Genomic DNA, 27,704 nt, shown 5'->3' with positions numbered 1-27,704 from the left:
ACCTGAACCGCCCCCTCCCTGCGCCCTCACTCACCGTTCCATCACCCCAGGCTCCCAGAAGACTTGACCTCCCCTCCTCCCACCACACCTGGGAACACTTCTCAGAACAGGGCATGGGGAACCCCCAAGGAAGCCAGCTCCAAAAGGTGTTCCTGTCACCAGCAGAAGCCTGTATTCCAGGGCCCCTCCCGGAGCAGGAATCTGGGGCCCTGGTTGAGTGCCAGCCCCACCCACGTTATAATTAGGGAGAGGGAAAGAGAGGGAGTGAATCCCTGAGGGGAGGGTGGGGAAAGCTTCCGGGATCTTGGGGGTTAAAAGGGAAGGTCTGGCCAGGGGTCCCTGGTCAGAGCTCTGTTTGCAGCCCACACTGCAGGGCAGGAGACACTTCTGAGTCTCCTCCCTCCTTCTCACTGGCGACTTCCAGGTGAAGCGGGATGTACCCCACCCTGGTTGGGGTGGATGGTGAGAGGATGGGTGGGGACCCTGGGCAACGGGCAGCAACCCTTGTGTAGCCTCGATATCCCTGTAACATGGGGAAATCCCTAGGCTCTGAGGTTAGGAAGAGGCTCCCACGGGCTTTCAGCAGGACCCCCCCCACACACACACACATACGAAGGAGTATGGACCTGGGGCTCAGCGTGGCTGGTGGCCAAGAAAGACTGGGTGCACAAATCGCCCCCTTCTAGAGGAGCAAGGACTGAAGTCCGGAGGGTCCCTGGAGAGGCCCTGCTGAGGTATCCCAGGCGCACTGAGGCAGGGGCTTGACGGGGAACATCCGTTTTAGCCCTCCATTCCGTCCGGCATCGGCAAGCCAGGTGTCAGCCATGAGTGTCCCACTCCTCTACTTCTCCACCTCCTCGGGTGCCTTGGCCCTAGTGAAGTTGCTGCTGCCGCTACTGATGGTGCAACTCTGGGGTGAGCCTGGGGCCGGGGGCGACGGGAGGGAAGGGCCAGGACCGGAGGAGGAGGGAGTGTGGCCGCTACAACCATTCTCAGCCCTCCCTCCTAGAGCCCCCCACCCCAGCACCCACATAGCCATCCCAAGCAAGATCCACTCTTGGGTGGGCTCTGTCCCCAGGGGCCGCGCCTCCCTGGAACAGAACCCAGCCCCTTGGCTCCATCAGCTTCTCCTCTCCTGCTTTGCATGCCTTCCCACCCCTTGCTGACCCATTCCGTCCCTGCCTTTTCCTAACCGCGAGGTCCTAGAGTATGCCTAGTCTGCTGGGCAGCTCGGAGCCCTCCTTCTGCCCCTTCCCTTTCCTTCCCTTCCTTCCTGCAGATCCTTCCCCACCTGCCTAGTGCTTCACCCAGTCCCTTATCGCCCAGTCCCTTTACTGTCCCACTGTGTCCCTGTCTCCTGCTCCTCACTGCCCCTACTGTGTGTCCTGTCTCCTGCTCCTCACTGCCCCTACTGTGTTCCTGGCTCCAGCTCCTCACTGCTGGACTGAACTCTGTCTCTGCTCCTCACTACTCCATTGTGCTGTCTCTTCCCTTACTGCCCCCACTGTATTCTGTCCTTACCCCTCTGAGTCCTGCTCTTGCCCCTCTCTGCGCCCCACCCCCACCCCATTAGCTCTGCATCTGGTCTCTGCCCCCTAGGCTAGAGCCCAGCCTTTCCTACACACCGTCCTCCCCCAGACCTTCTCCCTCCATCCTCAGCCCAGAGGTGTTGTCGTCCCATTCCATTATAACCCCTCCTGCCCTTTCATGCCTCTCTGCAACCGGTTTGCAGGATTCCGTAATTCTCCCACTGTTCACGATCCAGCTGCGCCCCCTGCAGACCAATCTGGTAAAACTCGGCACTGACCCGGTACCCAACCCCGGGCAGGCGAGCCCTCATCCCCCCGCTTCTCTACCCAGCCGCGCAGGCGCTATTGCTTCCGGGAAACGCCACGCAGGTGGACCTTGAGACGGCTAGCGTCCCGTGCACGCGTGGCTCACAACCCTGGCAGGTCTCCCTCTTCCACAACCTCCAGTTCCAGTGCGCGGGTGTCCTCGTCGACCGGAACTGGGTGCTCACTGCCGCCCACTGCTGGAGAAAGAAGTAAGGGACGCTCCAGAGGCAGCCACCGAGGGGCCGCCACGGAGGGCGGGGAGGATGGGGCTCAGGCACTTGCCCAGCTCCTTCAGATTAGGGGTGGCAGCCATCCAACAAAAGAGGCAGGATTGGAGCTGCACCGCCAGAGGATGCTGTGGGCCTATAGCACCTGTCCGCCTTAGAAGTCAGGGACTGTTTTAGTCAGTATTTAAGACAAAACAAAAACAATCTCCCTCCCCTCTCCCCCCAAAAAACCCACTGTCGTCCCTTCATGTGCCTGTCACGCAGGGAGAAATGACCGGGTGACACGGAGAAAAGAGAGACTGGAATACCCAACGAGTTGAGACACCAGCTTTCTTTCAACCCTCAAACTCCTACTCTCTTGCTCAGACTCAGGGGTTCAGTCCCAGCCCTCCTCCCTCATACCCAGGAGTCCGTGCTCCAGTCTCTTTCATCAGACCCAGGGGTTCAGACCCCAGCTTTCTGCCTCGGTACCAGGGGAGTAGCCCCAGCTCCTCTCCCAGAACTCTCTGATCTCAGGAGCCCCACGTCACTCCCGACTCTCTGACCCAAGGACCAGGCTCTGTCCCCATGAAGGTTTTATGTCTGTTTGACTATTTCTCTCCCAGACCACTGAGGGCTCGAATTGGGGATGATCACCTGCTGCTTTTCCAGAAGGAACAGCTTCGGTCCACAAATTCCCCCGTTTTCCACCCCAAGTACCAGCCTTGCTCAGGTCCGGTCCTGCCCCACCGCTCAGATGAGCATGACCTCATGCTGCTGAAGCTGAGGAGTCCTGTCGTGATAACGCCCAACGTGCATCCGGTGCAACTGCCCTTCCAGTGCTCCCAGCCAGGGCAGGAGTGCCAGGTCGCAGGCTGGGGGACCACAGCCTCCCGCAGAGGCAAGAACTGGGCGGGAGGACACTACCTTAGGGAAGAGGGCTGGATTGATTTCTGGGTTTCTAGAGAAGCTGGCGCCCTGATTCTCAGGGAAGAGGCTTAGGGAGAACCCTAGAAGTCTGAACTCCTGGGTCTAAGAGTGGAGGAGTGGGTTTAGGTCCCCTTGGTGTGCGGGAGGAAGGCTTGGGACTGGATTCCCGGATCTGGAGGAAAGAACTGACTGGGCCCTGTATGACTGGCCGTTTCTTCTTAGTGAAGTACAACAAGAGCCTGACCTGCTCCAGGGTAACTCTCCTTAGCCGGAAGCAGTGTGAGGTCTTCTACCCGGGTGTAATCACCAACAACATGATTTGTGCGGGGCTGGACAGAAACCAGGACTCTTGCCAGGTAAGGACAGGCCAGGAAGCATTTCTGTGTCCTGGCTGGAGAGCAGACAGGCAGTGCAGGAGCTGACTGCCTTCCACCACTTCCCTCCCCAGTCCTCAATCCATCTCACACCCTGCCAACCCCTATCCTTGGTCCTTCTCACCTCTGATGAGTCACGATTCCATTTGCAAACTCATCACATCTCCGCTGCCACCCCCAAGTCTGTATCCCCTTACCACCCCAGCTTGTGACATCATTCCAGCCCCATGCCAGCATCTTTTGTGTCCTAACCCAGCAATTGTCCTCCAAACAGTGGCAGCTCTCACCTCATGATGTCTCCTTCCTCCCGTCCTCAGAGTGACTCTGGTGGCCCACTGGTGTGCGACAACACCCTGCATGGCATCCTCTCGTGGGGCATTTACCCCTGTGGTGCTACCCCGCACCCGGCCGTCTACACTGATGTCTGCAAATACATGCCCTGGATCCGGAGAGTCATTAGTTCCACGTGACCAGCCTCTCACGCCCGTCTTCCTCGCCCGCTTTCCTTCTGTCATGCCCACTCACACCGTTGAGCATGCGCCCTCTCCCCTCACCCCTCGCCCACTCCCGTCCTCTGCTCACAAGTGCAGGAAATGATGGCTGAGAAACTTCTAGTACCTCAAGGAAGCGGACATTCTCCAGTCTCTGAGAGTTATCAGAGTCATCCAGCTGGGCTTCCTCTACCTCCCTCTTCTTGTGACTGGGGCATGCCTGGTGCTTTCTCTGTGCCTTGGTTTCCTTGTCTGAAATATGGGGGCAATGAATTGTCTACCTCTTACATATGTGTGTAGAGACGATGATTGAAGGTGCATGTATGGATTTTTATGGTAATTGTCTCGGAGATGTAGACACAGTCTGGTGAGCACTGATTAAATCCTACCTGATATGACCTCCAGTGTGTGTGCCTCTGTCTGGGATCAGGGCCAGTGCGTGCACAGAGGGCGGCCTTCATATAAGTCAGCAGCAAGGAAGAGGCTCCACACTGCCACCCACAGCATCCTCAGAATTCCTTCATCTCTTAGGGACCTCAGTTCAGGCAAAACTGGATTTTATGACATGCCAGTGTGCAGTGGAGTTGGACGTTTGTTTTGTTTTCTTTCAATCACATTTATTTTGTGTTTGTACACACAGCATGGTACATGCATGGAGGTCAGAGGTATTTGGTTTTCTCCTCCTACCCTGTGGGTCCCAGAGTTTGGACTCAGGTCATCCGAAGGGAACAACTTTACCCACTGAGCCATCTTGACAGACCTTGTTAATTAAAAAATTATTTATGTGCATGTATGTGGGTATGTGCATGTATGTGGGCACATGCGTACACATGAGGACACCCCAGGAGCCAGTCCTTCCATTCCATGTGTGTATTTTAGGGATTGAATTCAGGTTGTCAAGCTTGGTGGTGTCTTCACCCACTGAGCAGCTTACTGGCCTAAGTTGGAGTTTATTGCATGAATTTTTAAAGCATGGATTTTAAGCACAGGGGTAAAAGAAAGAGAGACACTTGAGAAGAAAGTAATCCACACCTAAGACGTGGGCGTGGCCTTTTTCTTATGTTTATGTATCTATCTGTGTGAGTGCATGCAGGTGTTCAAGTGTGTGGGGGGAGAGGGTCAGAGGACAGTCTGTGAGAGTTGGTTCTCTTCTTTCCCCATGTGGGTCCCAGGGATGGAACCCAGGTTGTCAGGCTTGGCCGTATGTGATTTTTCCCCACTGACTTATCTCACCCGCCCCAGGGGTGTGGGCTTCTCAACGGAGAATCTGCTTCATTGGTTTTCACAACAGTAGAAATGGAATTTACAATGGAGTTTGATTATGTTCCTATAATGGTGCCATTATATCTAACTGAGGTCACAGGGTAGCTTCTGGGAGCAGCTGGTGGGACTATAGATGAGAAGGTCAACTCCAGATCAGTGGGGTTCATCTATTGGGGGAAAGTCCTTGGGAGAGGAGGGAGGCCCCAGGCCAGACACACACAGCCCTTTGGCCCAGATTACTGTGACTTTAGAGTTCTTATGTGAAAATATTTCTATATAAACACAATATTGAACCAGCCAATTCGCTCTGTGGTTTGCGCAGGTGGAAGGAGAGAGCAGACGGTTGCAAACTGTCCTCTGACCATCACAGTGCTGTGCACACACCCAAAATAAGTACATATAAGAAACATTGAAAGAAAGCAAAGAAAGAAGGGCCTGGAGAGAGGGCTCAGCTAGGAGAGGGGATTCCACTTCTGGCATTTACCGGCAGCTCAGGAGCAGCAATAATTCCAGTTCCTGGCTGAGATGCTCTCTTCGTCTCTGGGCACACATGTGGTGCACAGACATCCATGTAGACAAAACACCAATACGCTTGAAACTCCAAACTTTACAATATGGGCTGGGGAGTTGACTCAATACTGCTCTTGCAGAGGACCCTGAGTTTGGTTCCCAGTACCCAAGGGGTCAGATGCCTCTGGCCTCCTCAGGCATCTGCACTCATATCCATGTACCCAGCTACAGATGTGCACAGGTATATGTGGTTTTAAAATAATAAAAAAACATAGCTCTTACCAACAAGAACTAAACCAGCAAACTCAGCGGTTAACTGTGCTGGAACCCCTGACGCTTCGCTAGTGAGAAACCTTCACGAGACTCTAGAAGAAGGGTCCTCTTCCACCATGTTCCTTTTCTATCCGGCTGCGCTTCCACCCCATCCACAGTGGGAAAATCAAACTCTCCATTCCCCTAAGCTTTCAGAGGTGTCTTCTAACCACTTCCTCTCCCCCTCCCAAAGATCTCATTTTTGGGCTCATGCAACACCAGTTCTTCCTGACCTGGAAGGAACCACCCTGACTTTGGGTCCCTGGCACAGTCTCTGCCTTCCTGGGGGCCCATGCCCACTCCCAGGTACAGCAGAGTCTCCGCTGCTAACCTCACCAAGGAGCCTCCCTGTGGGGGTTAGGAAACACTGTGCTTTATGTTAAGGGGTTCTGACAGTTTTGTCAAAGAGATTAATTCCCTCCTCCTGATATGGTCTGTGGGTAAATGTTTCTATTCTGAAGTGGGTGGGCTCTCCACAGAAATCAGATGAAATGGAAATGTATTTGAGCACATTGACTTAGCCTAGACCTAAAGAAATGGGGCACAGATATCTTGGCAGAGGAGAATTTAGTTTGGGTCTTGAAGGATGAATAAGAGTTCATCAGGTGGTGGCACACGCCTTTAATCCCAGTACTCAGGACGCAGAGGCAGGCAAATTTCTGTGAGTTCGAGGCCAGCCTGGTCTACAAGAGCTAGTTCCAGGACAGGCACCAAAGCTAAAGAGAACCTGGTCTCAAAAAAACAAAAACAAACAAATGAACAAACAAAAAAGAGTTCAGCAGATAAAAGGCTATAGAGAAAGGTGTTCGCTAACTCAATTAGCACATTTCCCCCTTCCAAACAGTCAGAGAGACTGCCAGGCCCAGTAGGGGAAGGGTGGACAACAATGGACATGGAGCAGTCCCTGTTCCCAGCACAGCCCATGCAGTGTTGTTCTCCACGGTCCCACGGTCAGAACGTGGAGTGTGACCGGCAGCTCCCATCCCACACCATTGGCACACTCAGGAAATGTCAGTCCTCTGTGTCATCTGGGATCTGAAGCACAGTAAGCAGGGTCTTGCCGACCGGCCTCATGTTTGGAGTAATTCACCCATGTCCTCTGACAGGCCCCAGAGATGATTCCAACCAAGCACCACCCCCAGGAAGCTGCTCATCAGACAAGTCTCACATTCCTTTCATTCAGGTCTCTGTGAGGTCACTTCTGCCAGGAGGCCTTCCCGGATTGCCATAGACAAAGTGTCCTGTGCTGGTTACTGAACTCAATGGCTCCACCATGTCCTCTGTGGCCCTCATTCCTTTAGTCGTTTGTGTTTGTATTGGATGGCAGCCTTCCCATCTCACACTCTCTACTTCAGTGCCCTACCCTGAAACAGGGATGCCGGCATATTAAATAAGATAATTGAATTGGAACAAACTTCTTCTTTAAGTCCAGGCTATTGAGGGGCGGTTTAGAGCACTGACTGTTCTTCCAGAGGATACAGACTCAATTCCCAGCACCCACACGGTGGCTCACAACCACTCATAACCCCGGTCCCAGAGGCCAAATGCCTTCCTCTGACGGCCACAGATACCAAGTATGCATGTTATGCAAAATATTCATGCTATAAAATAAAATTCTTAAAATCTACTTTTTATATAAAGTCTTACCGTAGATGACTGTGCTGGCGAGATGGCCCAGTGCGCAATGTGATGTTGCCAAGCCTGATCCCCAGGACCCACACTGTGGAAGGAGAGGAATGACTCCCACAAGTTGTCCTTTGACCTCCACACGTGGTCTGTATCACACCCACATACAATAAATTAAATAAATGTAAGCTTTAAGAGGTATCTCAAATGGCTGGGCAGTTAAAAGGCCCTTGCTGCTCTGAGATGCAGCCACAGTGAGACCCGGTACTAACAAACATCTGGGACACAAAACAAATCTTTCTTTCTTCAAAGAACAGCTACTAACATGTCCCCTTCTGTTTGGTTGGTTGGTTTTTGGGGACAAGGTTTTGTTGTGTGGCTTTGGAGCCTGTCCTGGAACACTCTCTGTAGACCAGGCTGGCCTCGAACTCACAGAGATCCACCTGCCTCTGCTCCTGAGTGCTGGGATTAAAGGTGAGCGCCACCACCACCACTCAGCTTAACACGTACTTTTTTAAAGATCTATTTTATCTTTATTTAATTTTACGTGCATGTGGATGAGCACGTACCTTCAGATGCCAGAGGAGGGCATTAGATCTCCTGGCTACTGTGAGCCACCTGATGTAAATGCTGAGAACTGAACCCGGATCTTCTGAAGAGCGGCAAGTGCTCCTAACCACAGATCCATCTCTCCGGCCCCTAGAATATGCTCTTAAAACTCATATGCAGCCCTTAGCATGCAGCATCCAGTCCCAGATTCAGAGACAACCGGGACAGAATGGGGAGTGGTTGTGCCCTTGGCTAGCAAGCACTTGAAGACTGCGTGGGCTCTGCATATGCTCTGTGGTGAATGGAAACACAGTTGCCGGATGTTCTTTTTTTCGGTTTGTGTATGTGTTCATGCACACGTGTGTGTGTGTGTGTGTGTGTGTGTGGAGGTCAGAGGTCCTACATCATTTGCCTCCATCTACTGCTCCCCACCAGTTCTTCTTTTTGCAAATATGTCTTTAATTTTTTTTTTAAATCATCCATTTACCATGTGTTTTGCCTGCACTTGTCTGTGAATGCAGTGCCCAAGGAGGCCAGAAGAGGGCGCCCCTGGAACTGGACCGTTGTGCGCCATCAGGTGGTTGCTAGAAATTGAACTCAGGGCCTCTGGAAGAGCAGTCAGGATTCTTAACCCCTGAGCCATCTCTCCAACCCCACTACCTCTTCTTATTACATTTAATTATTTTTAATTTGCGTGCATGTACATGGGATGGGGCTGAGGGGGTTCATCCCAACAGGACAATTGTAAAAATGAATTCTGTCTGCATTCCACCAGGTGGGTCTGAGGAGCACATTCAGGTCAAATTCTGCAGCAAGCGCCTTTAGCCACTGGGCTTCTCATTGGTTCTCCTTGTTTTCTGTTCAGCCTCCCACTGAACTCACAGATTGGCTAGCCTGGCTGCCAGCCAATCTGTCACCATCTCCCCAGTGTTGGGATTTAAAGCACAAGAACCATTGTGCCTCTTTGTTTGTTTTCTGTGTGTGTGTGTGGGGGGGGATTGAACTCAGGTTTGCACAGCAAGTGTATTACCCATCAAACCATCCCCCCAGGCATTCTTAATTAACATCTGTTAATTAGTGCCTTCTGCCCCCTCCCTGAAGCTCTGCTTATTATTGTCATTAAATACCCCCAGCCGCTAAGTCATGCATCTAATCTTTACCCCCAAGAAAACTGGGCACAGCTGTTCCAGCTCAGAGTGCAAATGTCACAGGGAAGGAGTATTCCAGGGAGCAGATCTCAACTGCTGCTGGGCAGCAGAAAGTGGACAGTGCTGGTCATGGCCCAGTCAGCATTGGCCTGGGGGAAACCCGGAAGGTAAGCCAGAAGAGGGGCGTTTGGGTTGGATCTTGAAGACAAGTAAGAGTTTTTCAGAAAAAGAAAGATATGGGGAAAGACATTTACTCCATCGTTACCATCTTTGAAGGACTCCAGAGAGCCCCACCCAGAACAGGGTGACACTGGGGACAGGAATGAGTCAGACGCAGACTGGGATCCCCAGGGGATTCACCCTATGCTGGGAGGGAGAAGCAGGAAAAATGGAAAATGGGCAAAATATGGGTGAGGGAGATGGGTAAGACAATGGACGCCCGGAGGATGTTGGGGGGGGGTTAGGAAGAGATGCCTGGGCTTGGGACCATAGAAGTGGAGTCCTTGGGTTCTTGGGGTGCTTGGGACTATGGGGAAGAGTGGGTTAGTCCAGATAGGGACCAGATTGCTCAACCCCACAGGAGAGGCCCCTGTGCCTGAGGGAAGGAGCCCTGATCCCAGTCCCAGAACAGGTTTGGTTCGGTGGAGAGAACATCATTCATTCTCTCTAGTAACATTCATATTCTCTCTCCCTCTGTCTCTCTCTACCCCCTCCTCTCTTCTTCCTCCCCCTTCCTGTTCCTTCTTCTCTTCCTCCTCCTCCCTCCACACCTACTCTTCCTCCAAACCACAGAACATTCTGGACCCAGACCTCACAGCCGAAGGTCTTGGGAAGCAAACCCCCATGCTCCTAAAGCTCTGGCGGGACCTCTCCAAGGTCCAGCCCCCTCCCCACTTAGCCCATTTTGGTGAGAGCCCCCATGGAGAACCCCCATGCACCCACCTTTCCTCTCAGAGGACCCTGGCAACAGGCCTTCCCCCTCCCCCGGGGACATTTCTCAACCCTGATTAATCACTGGGGCGGCCCCAGGGAGGAGGAAGGAAGATCTCTATGGCTTACCATAAAGAAGGCCAGGCGCCCAGCTTCAGGCCGCTGGATCTGCGCCCAAGGCCATGAAGCTGGGACTCCCCTTCGTGTTGCTCTCTCTGCTGGCAGGTGAGAAGCCCAGCCCCCTGCCCTCCAACCCCATGCTACCCTATGCAGTGTCCTCTGCCCTCTGGATTCCCTAGCATCCTCCTCCCGAAGCTCTTCCCAGCCTGTTGGTTCTGACCCCTGTGCCCTCCCCTGCACCCAGGCCGCTGTGGAGCCGACACCCGCACCGTGGGAGCCCGGGAATGCCAGCGCCACTCTCAGCCCTGGCAGGCGGGCCTCTTCTACCTCACCCGGCAGCTCTGCGGAGCCACGCTCATCAGTGACCGATGGCTCCTCACAGCTGCCCACTGCCGCAAGCCGTGAGTGTCCAGGGCTGGGAAACAGAAGGAGAAGGGCTGAGATGGGCATTTGGGGGCTCAGAGTTGGAGGTAGGAGAGGTCTGACACCAGACCGGGGTTCTTAGGGACCTGCTCAGACACCTTATTCTAAGACCCAACAACTAGGCTCTTCAGGGTCTTGCTGTGTAGTCTTGGCTGTGCTGGAACTTGCAAGGTAGACCAGACTGGCCTGGAACATAGATCCACAGACATCCGCCTCTCTAGAGTGCTGGGATTACAGGCATCCTAGATCAACCAGGAATTCAAGATCATCCTCAGTTACACTGAGAACTCTAAACCAGCTGGGATACGTGCAACTCTCTCAAGAAAAATACAAGAGAGACAAGGGAAGAAGGAAAGAGTGATGGAGGGAACACCGAAGAGAGGATGAAGAGAGAAGGGAAGAGAAGAGCAATGGGAGGGGGCGGAAGGGAGTGAAGGAAGTCCTAGAGAGACAAACACGAGGAGAGAGAGGAAAGACGGAAGGAAAAATTACAGAATCCTATAGTCAGAAATTGCTAAAATTTTTCAGCCAGTGGTTGGAACACAGAGAATTCTAGAAGCTTAGACTGATGGACATATAAATCTGGTGGGTTTCATGTCCCAGAATCCCACCACTGAAGAATGTTATGGACCAAGAGGGCTTCTTTCAGGGACTCAAGCTATGGATGCTTAACATTTTCTAAATCAAATGTTTACAGACTGCTAGACTGGTGAGACTCTTGCCTTCCTGTCCTAGAACGCTGGGAGTCTAGGACCTTTGACCATTAGGTTTAATGCAGACAATTCTAAAATCCTGGAGTTTGTTTTTCAGACAAGATTTCACATAGCCCAGGCTGGCCTTGAACCTGCTCTGTAGCCAATGATGGCCTTGAACTCCTGTTCTTCTGACCTCTGCCTCCTGAGTGCTGGATGACAAAGGCCTCAGACATTGTGGTGAAATAAGATGTAGAATATTAGAAGCGTGGATCTATACAGTTCCCTAAGTGAAGCACCGCACAATCCCAGAAGCCTTAGGTATTAGACTCTTAGAATTCTAGGATATGGTTCTAGGTGTTCTAGGGTCCTGGACCCCATGGGGTGAAAGAATTCTCTGTTCATTGCCCCGGCCAAGGTTCCAACATTCTTGCCAGAAATTTCCCAATATGCATCCCTCCAAGATGGGTACCATCTTGGGCTGAGAGAGTGATGTTTGATTTAGTCCCTGAGATAAGAGGAGAAAAGGCAAGGCTGTGCAGATGGAGGAAGAGTCAGGGAGGCTAAATGGCACGAAAGGGTTAACTTCTGCTCCCCAGGTTGTCAGAGAGGGGTAGGCACAGAAATAACACCGCACACTTCCAGATCCTGAGTTTTCAATCATCACCATGGAAGGTCGGAGGTTAGGCTACACAGAGACCTTAGAAAGTCCCCAAATATTGAAAGCACAGACTCAGACCAGAGCAAGTTTTCTGGGGTCACAGCAAGAGAACCTGGGTTAGATCTGAAGAGGAAATGTCTGGGCGATAAAGGATATTATAGGTGGGAGTGGCTTAAGGCCTCTTGGAAAACCTGGAAATTGTCCATGTCCCATCCCCTCCACACACACTCTGAAAACACTTAAAACCACCTCCGCAGAAGCCACCAGACCTGTGGGGGTAAGGGTGGGGTCCCCATGCATCCACAAGGTTCTAATGGACCCAGGTCACCACTGAGGCCCCAGGTGGGGTAGCAAAAAAGGTGGTTGACTCCAAAAAGTGGGCTAAGAGCCTCAGAGAGTGTGTGTGGTTGTGGAGAGGCACACAGTGTCTTGGAGGGACTGAGCCACCTGTCCTCACAGGTACCTGTGGGTCCGCCTTGGGGAGCATCATCTGTGGCAGTGGGAAGGCCCCGAGAAGCTGCTTCTGGCCACGGACTTCTTCCCCCATCCTGGGTTCAATTCAGACCTCTCTGCCAATGACCACAATGATGACATCATGCTGATCCGGCTACCCAGGAGGGTCCAGATGAGTGCAGCTGTGCAGCCCCTCAACCTCAGCCAGAGCCTGCCGTCCGTGGGCTCCCAGTGCCTTATCTCTGGCTGGGGCAGCGTGTCCAGCTCAAAACGTACGGATGTGCCTTTGAGCCTCACTCATTCCTAACCCTCTCCCTCCACCTGTCTTCCTCTTCCTCCTCCCTTCCTCCTTCATATCCTCCTCCTAATCTCTTCTTTTCCCTTCCCTTTTTCTGCTCCCTCTTCTTCCTCCTCCATCTTCTTCCTCTTTTCCCCTTTTCCTCTTCCTCCTCCTTTCCTTTTTCTCCTTTTTTTATCCTCTTCCCCTCCTCCTCCTTTTTTTGCCTCCCAAGCCTCCCCGCTATGGGATGTGTTAGCTCCCAGCGTCGCTCCAGGTTCAATGAGAGACCTTGTCTCAAGGGACTAATAAGTAGAGTGACAGGGTAGGGGCCAATGGCCTCCTTTGACCTCTGTATACTCATACACAGCTGTGTACACTCCACACGTGTGTATACCACATACACACACACACACACACACACACACACACACACACACAGAAAGTCCAGGGCAGGGTATGGTGGCGTATGTCTTTAATCCCAGGACTCGGGAGGCAGAGGCAGGCAGATCTCTAGGAATCTTAAGCCAGCCTGGTCTACATAGAAAGTTCTAGCCAAGACTTCATAGAATCTGTCTCAAAAAAAATAAGTATAAACAAGTAATAAAATTCAAAGAATGGCTAAAAGGTGTTCACACTCTCAAAATAGCACTCACTTGGCAAGATCAAATAATACAGAGACTACACTCCAGGGATTTCTGTCTGCAAGAAACCACGTACTCCCACTGTGCTGTCTGCTTCCTGTTAACGCCTCTCGACCTTTTCTCTGTGTGTCTGCCTTGCCATCTGTCTCTGACAGTGGTTTTCTCTCAAGGGTGTCCATCTCCCTCCCTGGTCTCTGTTCACCCCACCCCTGTGAGCTACAGGCATGTACATGCACGCATGCCCCCACATGCACGCGCACAAACCCATCTTCCTATTTCTCGTCTTCTCTTCCTTCTGGTCTTCTCCCCCCTCTTAGACATCTGTTCTCCAACTCTGTGATTGGGTTGATATCTCTTACCTCCATCTTTGGATCTTGGCCCTGTGGCTCAGTAGAAGTCTTGGGGAAGGAAGGGCTGCAGGGAAGGTTCTGGAGGGTGCTGCCTGGGATTTTGGGAACATCCTCCATCCTCTTCCTTCTTCCCCAACAGTACAGTACCCACTGACACTTCAGTGCGCCAACATCAGCATCCTGGACAACAAGCTCTGCCGCTGGGCGTACCCGGGCCACATCTCTGACAAGATGCTGTGTGCTGGCCTGTGGGAGGGTGGCCGAGGATCCTGCCAGGTGAGCCACCCCCTCCAGGAAAATGGAGGCCCTTTTCTAGACCTTAGGGCAGGAGACGCCTGGAGCCACAGACTCCAGGACCTAGGGAAGAAGGGTCCTGAAGATCCAGGCTAAGCCCTGAGTGATTCTGGGAGCCCAGGATGCTACATAATGGGGTGGGGGTAAGGTCTGTGAGCCTTTATTCTTTGGTCTGAGGGAGGGGAGACTGCAAGCCAAGCCTCCTGAGTGTTGAACAGCAGGAAACCGGAGGCTTTCTCAGAAGAAGGAAGCTTTGATTCTCATGACCAGACCCAGCTAACAGCTCTGCTCTCCACCTTGCACAGGGTGACTCTGGGGGACCCCTGGTGTGCAACGGAACCCTGGCGGGTATAGTGTCTGGGGGATCTGAGCCTTGTTCCAGACCCCAGAGACCCGCTGTCTACACCAGCGTATGCCACTACCGGGACTGGGTTCAAAAAACCATGGAAGAAAACAGTCTATAGTAAGGACAGACAGGAGAGGAAGATGGATGAAGGACCTCCTGCCTCGGCATTACAGCTCTGGACGTTGAAACCCCACCCCCTCAGACTCTGCCACTCTGACTCCCCTGCTTAGGCTCCGTCCAAGACTCCACCCACTTAGGTCATCTGACCTCTTGGGTTCTGCTTTCAGGCAAATAAATAAGACCACGCCCCCTCTAAGCCCAAGAGACACGCCTTCTTTAACCTTGACCCAGACTGACTTTAATAACTACTCTCAGGAGTAGCCCAACCCTCACGAACACCGCCAAGAAATATCTTTCACTAAATAGCTGCATCACTCCAAATTCTACCTTACGGCATTTCTTCTCCGGTCTCCACCCTGCTTAGCCCCACCACCGGTGATGTCAGGACTAAGTTAACTTCGCCCACCTGGATTTCTGAAGATTTTGAGTTCTGCCCAGGCTGTGTCGTGGGTTTGACTCTTGAGAGAGGATGATGTGGGCATTGATCTCTTCAGAGTCACAGTATGAATTAGAATAAAGCACAGGGCGGTAACTTCCTATCGTCTGTGATATGTTAGATGAAGGGTACTCAGAGGTGGGAAGGAAAGGGCAAATGAGGGAACCGACACCAGCCGAACCTTTGGGCTAACCCTAACAACAAGCCTATTGCATGCAGCACATTGGGACTTTAGCCAGGGCTCGTCCCGCCGCCCCAGGGGGAAGGGGAAACCAGGTCACAGCGCCACCCTAACCTGCCTACCCAGATGCCCCGGGACGACTGCTGATCCACCCTCAAAGTCCCCAACCAGAACACATGCCTTCCCCACCTTCCACAAAACTCAGTTCCGACAGAAACAGTCCCCTGCTCCCTCTGACCCTGGAGAACACCCCATTCCGCCTCCTTCAGATTCAGCCTCCACCCTAAGACTTAGGGCTCCACATAAGTCTTAGCCCTCCTTCCTCAGATCCAGAGGTTCAGACGAGGTATTCAAAATTCAGATCGTTTCCCCCGGACTCGGGGATTCAGGCTCCACCTTCCTCCCTCACACTCGGGTCCAGGCTCCCGCCCATCTCTCTCAGACCCAGATACCAAATACCAGCCCTCTTCCCTCGGACCCAAAGGTGCAGATCCAGCCCTCCTCTCTCAGACCCTGAGATCCAGACCCTTCCCTACTCCCTCAGATGCAAGGATCCAGACCCCAGTCTCCTCCCTCAGACCCAAGAGAGCAGATTCCAGCTGCATCCCTCCCTGACCCAGCTCTTTCTGTTCTAGTCCTCACCTGGGCTTCGGAGACTCCTGCCCCTCCTTCTAAAGTCACTCCAGCCCCCGCCCTTCCTCGCGTGCTTGCGGGCTCAGCCGCACTGCGGCCAGGTGCGGGCAGGAGGCGGGGCCGCGGGTGGGGCTTCCTAGTTAAAAGGCAGCAAAATCGTGTACCCAACACAGAGAAGGAAGTCCGGGGGCCTCTTCCACCAGTCCGAGTGACCCCGCCCCCTGCATTCTGGAAGGTGAGGCGCAGAGGTCCCCAGACATGGATCTCAAGCGTAGGGATCTCCCCCTCCCCTGAGCCCAGGACTCCCAAGCCTCACATCCTTTCCCTCAGGATTTTCAAGCAGGCCTCCTAGCTCCCTCCTCCCCAGGAGGTTAGAGTCACAGCCTCAGATCTTTCTCCGCCATCCCACGAGTGGGTCAGAGCTTTTTCCTTAAGAATGTCGGGATCCTAACCAGGAAGCTGTTCCCCACAAGAAAATTCCTGGATCTAGAGCTCTGTCCTAGCTTCCTCTGTCCCCCAACTCCATCCTCCTGGCAACACCTCCTTCCCCTGGTTCTCAAAACAAGATCTCAGGCTCCTCCCTCCGCCGTCCTCTCAGCTCCACCCTCTTCCTCAGAGGCCACCATGGGACGCCCCCCACCCTGTGCAACCCAGACGTTGATCCTTCTGTTTCTGCTGATGGGAGCGTGGGCAGGTGAGGTGAATAGGTGCTACCACCCAGGCCTTTTGGTAGGGTGGGGGTTACTGAACTCTGAGCGAGCTCCTGCTGGCATGAGGGTGCATGTGGTGGTTTTGGAGACTGAGGAGCTTTCTTGGCCGTGAGTAGAGGTGGCAACATACGGTAGGGGTAGTGGGCTGAGTTTTCCTTAGGTGCATGACCGCAGAAGAGACTCTTATGTCCTGCCAGTCAAGGAATGGAATTTGAGTGTGGGAACACATAAAGACCCATCTAGGTGTATGGGGAAGGATGGTGAGGGCTGCGCCTAGTGTTGATGATTCTCAGGTCTCAATGACTTTACTTGTGCGGCCACGTGGTCGTGTTCCGATGGATGCCAGGACCTCATCTGTTGAAGTCCAAAGAGATGGCATGCAGAGGAACTGGCCTGCGTGTCCATTTGAACCCACAGTGGCTTTCCTGGCCCTGGCTCTGCCCCCAGAGGGTGGCAACCCACCCTTCTCCCTCATGATGCAGGACTCACCAGCGCTCAGGGCTCCAAGGTCCTGGAGGGTCAGGAGTGTGAACCCCACTCCCAGCCTTGGCAGACAGCCTTGTTCCAGGGACCGCGACTGGTCTGCGGGGGTGTCCTTGTAGGAGACAAGTGGGTCCTCACTGCAGCCCACTGCAAAAAACAGTGAGTGGAGAGGGCTGGGCACAGGTGGGTGGGACTGGAGGGAAGGAGTGAGGGCTCTCCTTGAGGAGGAGGAAATTAGAGCCCTGGGTCCGAGGGAGGAGGGTTAGGGAGGATCACTGCATCTAAGTTAGACAGGCTAGGACCTCCTGGGCTCGGTGGTGGAAGAGAATTGGGTTCTAAAGGAGAAGGGTTGGAGAGACCGCCTACATACCTCCAACTCCTGCCTGGGTTTCAACCTCCACCCTCCACCCCTGTGCAGGAAGTACTCAGTGCGCCTGGGAGATCACAGCCTGCAGAATCGAGATGCGCCAGAACAGGAGATCCAGGTGGCTCGGTCTATCCAGCATCCTTGCTACAACAGTAGCAACCCGGAGGATCACAGTCACGATGTAATGCTCGTTCGAATGCGCCGTTCAGCAAACCTTGGGTCCAAAGTGAAGCCCATCAAACTGGCCAATCTGTGTCCCAAAGTGGGCCAGAAGTGCCTCATATCAGGCTGGGGCACCGTCACCAGTCCTCGAGGTAATGGGCTCGGAGGGTGAAGAGAAGGCGCGCAGCCCGGTGGACCTCAAGCCTTGCAGATCTCCTCTCCCAGCACACCCTAATGGGTAGACATAGAAGAGGAGAGTGACCACTGACATTAAGTTTTATGGAGGAGGGGAGAGAATGTTGGGGGAGGGGGCAGGATTGCAAGTAAATTGTTTGCGGAGCAAGGGTGAGGACCTGAGTTCAGATTCCCAGCACCCATGTTAAAGCCAAGTGTAGCCACATGCACTAGTAACCCCAGTGCTGGGAGGGGGAGATAGGTGGATCCCAGGGTTCGTTAGCCAAGCGTAGCCTAAAGGGTGAGATCCAGGTTCAATGAGAGACCCCGTCTTGATGCATATATGTAGTATAGACACTGTTTGTTTTTAAAATCATATTTATTTACTTGTCTGTATATGTATGTACACATGCAAAGGTCAGCGTGCAGTGTGTAGAAATCAGTCCTAGGGGTGGAACTCAGGTTGTGAGACTGGACAGCAAGTATCTTCACCCGCTGTGCCACCTCGGCTGACCATGGTGTGCGCTCGTGATCGCAACGCTGGGGAGATAGACAGACAGCCAGAGCCCTGCCTGGGATGCTCTGGCCAGACAGCCTAGCTGAACTGATGGCTCAAAAAACAAGGTAGAATCCGTCTTGAGGATCAACGCCATTGGTTAACTGCTGAACACACGAACACACTCATTCACCTGGGCCCACATTAGAAACCTTGAATGATAGATACTGGAAAGAGATTAAACAGGTTGATAATGTTAAGTAGAACTGTAAGAAAGAAAAAGAAAAAGTCTGTCCTTCATGTCGCAACACTTCCATTGTATAGAACTTTGTAGACACTCCCTAACAGACTCAAGCACAAGCTCCAGCTTGATCCCATCCTTCTTCTCCACTCCCCCTCATCACCACCCAGCCTCCATGATCCCAAGGAGTCCAAACACAATTCAGGGAGACAATGGGGCACTCCAGGAATTGGCGGTGCCAGAAGGCAGGTCCCTATATGTCTGACTTCTATGGAGAGAGTCTGACTTGGAAATGTACGCTTGAGGAACTGACTGGATCTTTCCATCAGCCCTGGGGAGCCACTTCCCACCCCAGCCTCACTTTCCCCAGTGTGGCTAGGGATTCCGCATCCAGTTGGCAGCAAGCGCCATGAAGGCTCTGTGTTCTTTAGTTCTATTACATTTATTTATTTGTTGTGTGTGTAGATAAGGCTGGCCTTGAATTTGCAGAGATTCACCTGTCTCTGCTTCCCAAGATCAGGTATTAAAAGTGTCTGCCACTACTCCTGGCCCCATCTGTTCCTGGTGCTTGGAAGTTCCCTGGAACCCTGGGGATGCTTGGTAAACTTTCCTGCATGGATGAATGAATGAGAAAAATGAGTGAATGCATCCTGACCCCTTCAAAGAGCTTTTGTGGGGGTCACATGGCGAGCAGACAGATTCCAGATCTTTTTGCTGTCTTCTCCCGAAAAGGGATTGATAACAAAGTTAATTGTAATTTCAGTCGTTATCTTGTTATCGGTATTAGAGATTGGCAGAGGGCCTAGCACTTGTTAGGGAGATGCTCTTGCTGTGGCAGAAAGTTGAGAAGGATGAGAGGATAGGAAATCTGGTGAGGGAGCACAGATCTATCCAGTCAGGTGCTCAGGTGGCTGGGGGAGCACAGATCTATCCAGTCAAGTGTTCAGGTGGCTGGGGGAGCACAGATCTATCCGGTCAGGTGCTCAGGTGAGGGAGCGCAGATCTATCCGGTCAGGTGCTCAGGTGAGGGAGCACAGATCTATCTGGTCAGGTGCTCAGGCAGCTGAGGCAGGAGGAGCCCAAGGTCAATGTCAGTCTAAGCAGCTTACCGAGATTCATAAAATAAAAATAAATAAAATAAAAACTGTGATGTGACATACACACTTTGTCACCCCAGTACTTGGATGGTGGTCCCTCAGCTACACAGAGAGTTGGAAACAAGCCTTGGCTACATAAGAAAAGAGGATTGGGAATGTAGTTCAGCGATACAGGACCTATCTAACATGCATGAGGGCTTTAATTCAGCTTGTATTCTCTCTCCTTCTCCCTCTGCCCTCCCCCTCTTTCTTTCTCTCTGCCCCCTCCCCCATACACAATCACAGGTGTGGACAGACAGATGTACTCAATTAGAGTGCTCAGGAAGGGCTTCTAGGAGGGCATGCCATTTGGGAAAAGTAGATGAAATTAAGGACAAGTGGCCTAGCGACAAGAAAGTTGAAAGCGGGCAGAATGTGTCACAGAGAGGTATTCCAAATTCTTCCCCCATCGTCCACCCCTAGATTTAAAGATGACTGAAAGCAAGAAGGAAAGGTGAGACTCGAGGGTGCTGTCTAGACAGAGGAAGGTGCGCTGGTGTGTGACGTCACGGGCAGACAGGATGGAGGGAAAGGTTCCTGTTTCTCTCTGCCTTTTCCTCCTCAGAGAACTTTCCGGACACCCTCAATTGTGCAGAAGTGGAAATCTTCTCCCAGAACAAATGCGAGAAGGCTTACCCCGGGAAGGTCACCGAGGGTATGGTCTGTGCCGGCAGCAGCAACGGCGCTGACACTTGCCAGGTGAGTGACCTCTGAAGTCACCGGTCACAGTTTAGTGTGGATGGGGGTAACCCAAAGGAGCTCGTACATAGAGGAGCCAACATGGCAGAGTTCAGAGAAAGCTAGCTACTCCCAGAAGGTCACACAGCGGGCTTGGGGTTGGAGGGCTCGGGAGCCTTGCTGACCATCTTCCCTGTCCTGCTAGTCTTTGTCTACACCATAAGCTGTGGGGAAGTGACAGAGGGCGTGGAGGGCAGCCTGAATCTAGGAAGTAGGCAATGCTTGCTCCCAGGGTGCTTCTCTGGACTGCTGTGGCTTCTGCCACTGAGTTCCCAAAGGAGGATTTCTTCTGTCTGTGTTCTCGGGGACCAACATTGCCTTCCCAGTTGGCGAGAGAATGGAGTCAGAGACTTCCAAGCCCCTAAATGACTGTCCATTCTGCCCTCTTGGGATTTGTTTTTCCACAGCTGTCACATTCTCTTTCCTGTCAACAGCAGTGTGTCTGTGTCCTTAGGACTTCCCCTGACTCTTTCCTGGGAGCCCCTCCCCCATCACTAATGGTTAGATCTCACAGCAGATCTTTCTTCTTCCTTGGCTAAGGATGCTGTTTTTCCCAACACTGACTGTCCAGCCTAACTTAGAGACCACATCTGTTCCACAGAGATTCCCCCCATGGCCCCTCAGGGACTGGCTCCATGCCTGAGGGAGGCATCTTTCCCTCTGGCTCTATGAGGACCCTGCTCTTTCTTCTGTGCTCCCCAACTGCAGTTTTTAGCTGAGTTCCCTGTTTGGAAGCCTAGTGTCTTCTCTATAGACTAGTCTGTGGACACCTGACTCTCTTCCCTCATTGGTCAGGAGTTTGGCTATCACCTTGGAACAATTCTCCACTTTGGATACTCCACTTTCTCCATCTGGACCATCACATCTTACTCCTATTTACCATAAGAAACCAACCCATTCCACCATGCTGAAAAATTAGTTATAGGGCCAAGAGTTGGTTATAGGGCTCTTGGGAGAGTGTTTGCCTACCACACACAAAACCCTGGGTTCCACCTCCAGCATTGCAGAAACTGGGTGTGGCGGTGCATGCCTGCCATCCCAGGACTTGAGAGGTGGAGGCAGGAGAATCAGAAATTCAGAGTCAATCTCAGCTACATAGGAGGTTTGAGGCACCTGAGTAACAGGAGACTATATCTCAAAAGTTAAATGCTGAGGGGTTCGATGCAAGATGGTTCAGCAGGTAAAGGCACGTGACACTCAAGCCCAGCAGCCCACGTTTGATCCCCAGAACCCAGAGGATCTCTGACCCCCACGTGCCAATGCAATCCAAAATTTTAAGTGCTGGGTGCAGACGAGAAAGAAACGGGCATTCTAAGGCAAATGCAACTCTGTCCCTGTTCAGGGTGACTCAGGAGGCCCGCTGGTGTGCAATGGAGTGCTCCAGGGTATCACATCCTGGGGCTCGGACCCCTGTGGGAAACCCGAGAAACCCGGTGTCTACACCAGCGTCTGCCGCTACGTCGACTGGATCAAGAAGACCATGAACTACAGGGACTGACCCTGGTGGCAGAGGTGGCAATAAACACGAGCTTTGGCTGGCTGCTTGACGATCCTGGTGGCAGAGGTGGCAATAAACACGAGCTTTGGCTGACTCCTTGACTGTGCTCTGGCCTGTGTTTAGGGAGGAGGGAAAGGGCTAGAGCTTGCTAGCAGATTTGGTGTCCCTGGTTCCTGTGGCTTCTGTGCCCATCCCATTGCCTGAGACCTTGAGAGACTTGGGCATGGGAGCTCATGTCTGTCATTCAAGCACGCAGGAGGCTGAGGCCGGAGGACAGAGAGTTTGAGTCCAGCCTCAGCAACATAGTGAGTTTGGGCCAGCCTGGGCTATATGAGCTTAAAAGGGAGAAGGGGGAAAAAACAACTTGAGTTAGTGGGAGGATCAAAAAATTTTAAGAATGTTCAAATATCCAGGGTTCTGGTCTATGGGAATGTTTTATTTTTTCCTTCCCCACTTCCTTATGAGACAGGGTATCGTTATACAGGACAGACTGGCCTCAAAATCCAGATTCTGATGCCTCAGCCTCCTGAGTGCTGGGATGGGGGGAGAGGACCACCACACTTAGTCTCCGTCATGTCTTAAAAGTTGGTGCTGGGGTTGATCTCCAGGTTCTCCCCATGTCAGGCAACTATTTTGCCTCGAAATCATGTCTTTAGCCCCTAACTGGGGGGTCTAGGCAGAAGGTCTGCCACTGAGTTACACTTGTAGCCCCTCACTGGGGGATTCTAGGTATGAGATACACCCACAGCCCTTTTAATTAGAAAAAAAACCTTATCATTGTGAGCATGGTGTGTGTGTGTGCGCACACGCACGTGCAGCATACATCATACATGTGGAAGTCAGGTGACCACTTCATGAAGTTGTTTCCCTCATCCCCCCTTTCCATGGGTTCTAGGCATCAAATCCAGGTGCTAAACTTGTGTGGCGAGCACTCACACCCCTGACTCATCTTGTCAACCCCACAGGACTGTTTTTAATACTCTCTACTTCTAGACACTAGGTTGTCCACACTGACTGGAACTTTGACAGACTGTGCAGCCACCGCAGGCCATGACTGTACAATCCTGCTGCCTCAGCCGCCCCACAGCTGAGACTGTAGCTCTTCACCACCGGAAATGGCTGTGTTTTCTCATTTGTTCATTTGTTGAGATGGTCTCACAAAGCCCAAGTTGGTCTCGGTTTGAGCTTGATACATAGCCAAGGATAGCCTTGAACTCCTGATCCTTCTACTTCCACGTCCTAAGCTGTGGGGTGCCACCATGCCTGGCTATACATTTCAGGTTTAATATGACATTCTAATAGAATTTTTAAATGTTTTTATTTTATGTGCACAGGTGTTTTGCCTGTATGTATGCGTATGTATCACATGTGTGCAGGGGCCATGGTAGGCCTTGGACCCCTGGAACTGGAGTTACACATGGTTGTGGTGGGTCCTCTGAGAGAGCAGCGCACTGCTCTTAACCCCTGAGCTGAGCTCTCTATCCAGCCTCTCAACATAATACTTTGAACGTGATGCCTTAACTTTATTCTTTAAGTACCTATGGGTACAATACTAGCAACATGAATGCTGTGGGGTAACTCACAGCTTTCAGACTGAACTCAAGGCCTGCTCCACAGGGTGAAGTGTGCGCCTAGAACTGTAAATCTAGCCAAGGACTCGGGAATTAAAAATAAATAATATTCAGCATTTTAAACTATTTGTTTTATTTTATTTATGCACATTTTCTATGTGTATATGTGGCACATGTTTGCATCTGTGTGCGGAGGCTGGAGGAAGACACCAGATTCCCTGGAGCTTGAGTTACACAGAGGGCTGTGAGCTACCGTGTAGTTTCTGAAAACAGAACCTGCGTTCTCTGCAAAGGCATCGATCCCCAACTCCCCATGCGTGTGTGTTTCTCCATGTGTCTGTCTCTCTCTTTCTCTTAGTCTGTCTCAGGGTTTGCCTGCACATATGTGAGTGTACCACATGCATACCTGGTGCCTCGGGTTGACAGAAGTGGGCATCGGATCCTCTGGAGCTGAAGTTAAAGATGGTTCTGGTGAGCTGCCATGGAGGTGCTTGGAACTGAACTCAGGTCCTCTTGAATAGCATTAAGTGTTTTTAATGGATGAGCTATCTCTCCAGCCCCAGGAATTCATGAATTTTGTTTTTTGTTTGTTTGTTTTTTAAATAAAAAAAAGAGAGCCATTGGCCCTTCTCGTCTTTTCTCCTTCAGACACGTCATAGATTACTGAACACCTAATAATTTCACTGCACTTTATTCAGGAGACAAAAACCTACCCAGTCAGGGGCTATTTGGTGTCATGTGGTATGAAACACAGCTGGTCAGGTTGTTTGAGGACTATTATACACAGGGTGTGTGGGTGTATCAGGAGCCTTGCACAACTAGATTCCAACTTTGGTTCAGCTTGAAGGAGACCCTCATCCCAGGATCCATCACTATTGTTGGCTTGGCTTGAGTCCTCTTCCATCCCGGTGAGGGTGGGACTGGAGGACTCTGACGAATGCTTTCACCAGATGTAGGAAAGGAGGGAGCATCTCCCTCTAAGGAGTGAGCGATGCTCTAAAATGAAAGAAAACAATGAGAATGAGGAGGTCAGAAGCAACAAGCCATCAGAATCCAAGGCTGAGTTGCTGGAGTCGATATGTGTAGGATATGTTCAGGCTGCACAGGAGGAAGAATGATCGCCTCTCAGTTCCCAGATGTGATTGTGGGCTATCAGAGGGTCACCAACAAAGGTTCAGAGATCTGAGGACAAGGATGATGCTGAGTGTCTGGGTAGGACTTAGTGACAAGTCCTGAACTAACTTCAAAGAACACAGGATGCGTATCTTTTTGTTTGTTTTGTTTTTACAGTCAGGGTTTCTCTGTGTAGCTCTGGCTGTCCTGGAACTCTCTCTGTAGACCAAGCTGGCCTTGAACTCACAGAGATCTGCCTGCCTCTGTCCGAGTGCTGGGATTAAAGACATGTGTGAGTATGCATATCTTACTTAATAGGACTAGCAGCTCTCTCGCTCTCTCTCTTTGTGGGGAGGGGTCAGAGGTCAGAGGTCAACTTCAGCTATCCTTCCACAAGCACAGCCCACCTTCAGGATCTATCACCAGTCTGGGGCTTGCCGAGAAGGGCAGGCTGGCCAGTCAGCATCCATCTGTCTCTGCCTCCCCAGCACTGGGTTCTGGTCTTCAGAGTCCCAATGGTGCTGCCTCCCCAGCTCCCATGCTCCGACATTTCTTCCTCCTGAGGTATGTAGCTATTTATTTTCATATCTGTGAAATGAGGGTGACAATCCTCTATCCACTCCATATGAGAATGAGCAAGAGACAACTCTGTGCTTAAAAAATACTTACCACTCTCCCAGGGGACCAGGGTTCAGCACCAGCAGCCAGGGCAGGTGTCTCTCAACCACCTGTAACTCCAGCTACCGGGGATCTGGCTCCGCTTGCAGCCTCCACGGCTACAGCACTCATGTGCAGCTACCCACACACAGAGATACACACACACACACACACACACACACACACACACACATAAATAAATCTTTTAAAAAATCAGCTACAAGGTCTAAGAAGTATCTGACACATGTCCTGTAGGTCACCAAGAAATGGAACCCTCTTCCTTCGCTGCAGGTTTGGCTCGGTCTCTCTCTGTACAAATGTTTCTCATACATACCTTTAGGGAATTCTACTTTGCTCTCTCCCACTTTAGAGCAGGACACCGTGAGATTCAGAAGAGTGAAGTCATTCACCTGAAGTCACAGGGTGAGCAACTCTGTGTTTGATTGACCTGTGAGGCCACGTTCTTTTCTGCCACACCCTGAGGCAGAACGGCTCAGCAGGACTGAGTGTGAAGGAGGTGGCTCTGTGGGTGCCAGATGTTTTGCAAAGTATTATTTATTTAAGTACCACCAGCAGATGTGGGCTGGCTGCTAAAGAAAACAGCAGTGAGCACCACACACGCTTCGCCTGCTCCCAGGACCAGCGCTCAGTCATAAAAGCAGCCTTACTAATGAAGACTGAGACAGAGTGACAGACATGCATAGTGACATCTAGGGATTCCAGAATAAACATGTCTTTCAAAACTAGAGCTCTGTTCCTCGCTGCACTGACTTCTCTGCAACAGGGTCTCATTCAGTTCCTGGAATTACAGTCATGAACCACCACACCTGGTTTGTGGAGTGTTTCCAGGGCTCTACTGATTTCTTGATTTGGGAGTCCAAGTTGAGAAGGCTAAGACACCCCGGGGCCAGAGTCCCATGATGGTGTCTGTGTCCTAGCATCTGACTTGAGATTGGACAGGAGTAAGTACCTTGAGCCCTATTAACTTAGTTTTAACATAGTTATCATGGTGTTTGTGTCAGGAAAACATGGCAGAAATTATCTTTCTGTTGGTTTGAAAGAAAGGATCAAAAGTGTGTCAGGAAGTCATGTTCAGGGGAGCAGGTGGTCATCCCAGCCACCAGAGAAACAGAGGCTGCGGCAGTAGGAACAGACGTTCAGCTATAAAGTAAGTTCAAGTTCAGCCTGGAGGAACAGAGTGAGACATGGCCTCAAAATGTAGTTCAACAGTAGAGCTCCTAGACTCCCCCAGTGAGGGGCTGAGTGTGGCTCAGTGGTAGAGCCCTGCCCAGACTCCCCCAGTGAGGGGCTGGGGGCATGGCTCTCAGCTTTCTGCTCCAGTTGTCCTGGCTGCTATCAATCATTATGGATGCCAACTCTCTGGAACCATAAGCCAAAACAGTCTTTCTTCTCCAAGTCACCTTGATTGTAGTGTTTGGCACAAGAGCAGAAAGGTAACCATGACAACCTCGTGTATTTTACTACTTTACATCTGTTTACCTGCATGCATGTGGGTACCGAGCATGCGTGTACCCATGCTCATGCTGAGGAGACCAGAGCAGGATGTCAGGTGCCTTCCTCCATCACTTTCCTTGATACGGGGTCTCTCAATGAGCCATGAGGTTGCCATTCAGCTCACTGACTGACCAGCAATCTCTTGTGATCTGCCTGTCTCCACCCACCCCCAATAATGGGGTTTCAGGCATGCAAACATGCTTGGCTCTTTATGTGGGTGCTATGGGATTTGAACCCAGGTCCTCAAGCTTGCAAAGCAAGTACCCTATCCCACTGAGCCATCTCCACATCAAGTAATATCCCGAATTACTTGATTATTGTTTTTACACAAGTCTGTCAACACCTTGAAATAAAAGGGACTCTATCCAAGTGTGTGTGTGTGTCTGTATCCTTAACATGTTGGCCAGTCTGGTGCACAGTAGATGCTCGATACAGATCTTTCAAGAGTTTGAGAGATTGGGTCTGAAATAGGATATGGGATGAGGACTGGGAAGACAGCAAGGGCCAAAAAAGACTCAGATTTATTGACTCCTGTGGTTTGTTGTTGGGCTTCAGACAGGCATGCCAACACAGACCTGCTATTCCAACACTTGGACAGAGAGGAGCATCACAAGTGCAAGGCAAGCTGGGCTCTCGAGCTCTGGAGAAGGAGGGAGGAGGAGGGGAAAGAGTCTAGAACCATTTGGCTTCATGTTGAAGACCATGTTTGAGTTGGTCTTGTAATCAACACCAAGGTATTAGGAAGGATGAATGTGGTTGTCAAGACTGAATAGTTATAACCCAGAAGGATGCTTGGAGGAGTCGAGAGAGGAAGACGTGCCACTGCTGGGTATTCCCTGACCCAGAAATCAAATTGAAAACCCAGATCACTTCAGCTCATCCACAGTGTGTTGACCTGTCCCCTTGCCACTTCTCCTAACGGTCCTAATAAGGTTACCATAGTCTCAGAATTGGCTCCCAGAAAGGGAACACCAGCAGGCAGGATGAAAACTGAGCCACCCTTTGTATTCTTGTGAGACAGTATCTGGTGTGGTCCTTT

The 27,704-nt window shown here is 51.6% G+C and overlaps 3 protein-coding genes across 4 annotated transcripts; all 3 read left to right on the top strand.

The window, feature by feature from the left end:
- Positions 1-291: 291 nt before the first annotated feature.
- Klk10 (kallikrein related peptidase 10) lies at positions 292-4,234 on the top strand. Its single transcript, XM_050121186.1, has 6 exons — positions 292-424; positions 785-915; positions 1,861-2,044; positions 2,668-2,942; positions 3,194-3,327; positions 3,663-4,234. Exons 2-6 carry the CDS (start codon positions 825-827, stop codon positions 3,813-3,815), a joined length of 837 nt encoding a protein of 278 aa, XP_049977143.1. The 5' UTR covers positions 292-424; positions 785-824; the 3' UTR covers positions 3,816-4,234.
- A 6,063-nt stretch (positions 4,235-10,297) lies between these two features.
- Positions 10,298-15,079, top strand: Klk9 (kallikrein related peptidase 9). Its single transcript, XM_050121438.1, has 5 exons — positions 10,298-10,399; positions 10,539-10,695; positions 12,530-12,795; positions 13,934-14,070; positions 14,394-15,079. Exons 1-5 carry the CDS (start codon positions 10,357-10,359, stop codon positions 14,550-14,552), a joined length of 762 nt encoding a protein of 253 aa, XP_049977395.1. The 5' UTR covers positions 10,298-10,356; the 3' UTR covers positions 14,553-15,079.
- A 907-nt stretch (positions 15,080-15,986) lies between these two features.
- Klk8 (kallikrein related peptidase 8) lies at positions 15,987-21,902 on the top strand. Of its 2 annotated transcripts, none has more exons than XM_050121370.1 (6): positions 15,987-16,039; positions 16,421-16,498; positions 16,997-17,156; positions 17,416-17,545; positions 20,139-20,272; positions 21,654-21,902. In XM_050121370.1, the coding sequence occupies exons 2-6, from the start codon at positions 16,429-16,431 to the stop codon at positions 21,793-21,795; spliced, it is 636 nt and encodes a 211-aa protein (XP_049977327.1). In that variant the 5' UTR covers positions 15,987-16,039; positions 16,421-16,428; the 3' UTR covers positions 21,796-21,902. The 2 variants fall into 2 exon arrangements, with proteins under 2 accessions (XP_049977327.1, XP_049977326.1); XM_050121369.1 differs by having other exon boundaries at positions 17,416-17,678.
- Positions 21,903-27,704: the final 5,802 nt, after the last annotated feature.

The sequence above is a fragment of the Alexandromys fortis genome, unplaced genomic scaffold (genome assembly GCF_014885135.2).
Source record: "Alexandromys fortis isolate MF-2015 unplaced genomic scaffold, M_Fortis_MF-2015_v1.1 scaffold_161, whole genome shotgun sequence".
Taxonomy (NCBI): Eukaryota; Metazoa; Chordata; class Mammalia; order Rodentia; family Cricetidae; genus Alexandromys; species Alexandromys fortis.
Note: the sequence above shows the minus strand (reverse complement) of the source record. Positions and strands in the feature narration are given on the sequence as shown.

Excerpts from the sequence above, each read along its gene's own strand:
- Klk10 (XM_050121186.1), top strand. The coding sequence starts at position 825 with ATGAGTGTCCCACTCCTCTACTTCTCCACCTCCTCGGGTGCCTTGGCC. Across the intron at positions 916-1,860 it reads ACTGATGGTGCAACTCTGGG|CCGCGCAGGCGCTATTGCTT; the intron begins GTGAGCCTGGGG and ends TTCTCTACCCAG. Across the intron at positions 3,328-3,662 it reads GAAACCAGGACTCTTGCCAG|AGTGACTCTGGTGGCCCACT; the intron begins GTAAGGACAGGC and ends TCCCGTCCTCAG.
- Klk9 (XM_050121438.1), top strand. The coding sequence starts at position 10,357 with ATGAAGCTGGGACTCCCCTTCGTGTTGCTCTCTCTGCTGGCAG. Across the intron at positions 10,400-10,538 it reads GTTGCTCTCTCTGCTGGCAG|GCCGCTGTGGAGCCGACACC; the intron begins GTGAGAAGCCCA and ends CCCTGCACCCAG. Across the intron at positions 12,796-13,933 it reads CAGCGTGTCCAGCTCAAAAC|TACAGTACCCACTGACACTT; the intron begins GTACGGATGTGC and ends CTTCCCCAACAG.
- Klk8 (XM_050121369.1), top strand. The coding sequence starts at position 16,429 with ATGGGACGCCCCCCACCCTGTGCAACCCAGACGTTGATCCTTCTGTTT. Across the intron at positions 17,157-17,415 it reads GCAGCCCACTGCAAAAAACA|GAAGTACTCAGTGCGCCTGG; the intron begins GTGAGTGGAGAG and ends ACCCCTGTGCAG. Across the intron at positions 20,273-21,653 it reads ACGGCGCTGACACTTGCCAG|GGTGACTCAGGAGGCCCGCT; the intron begins GTGAGTGACCTC and ends GTCCCTGTTCAG.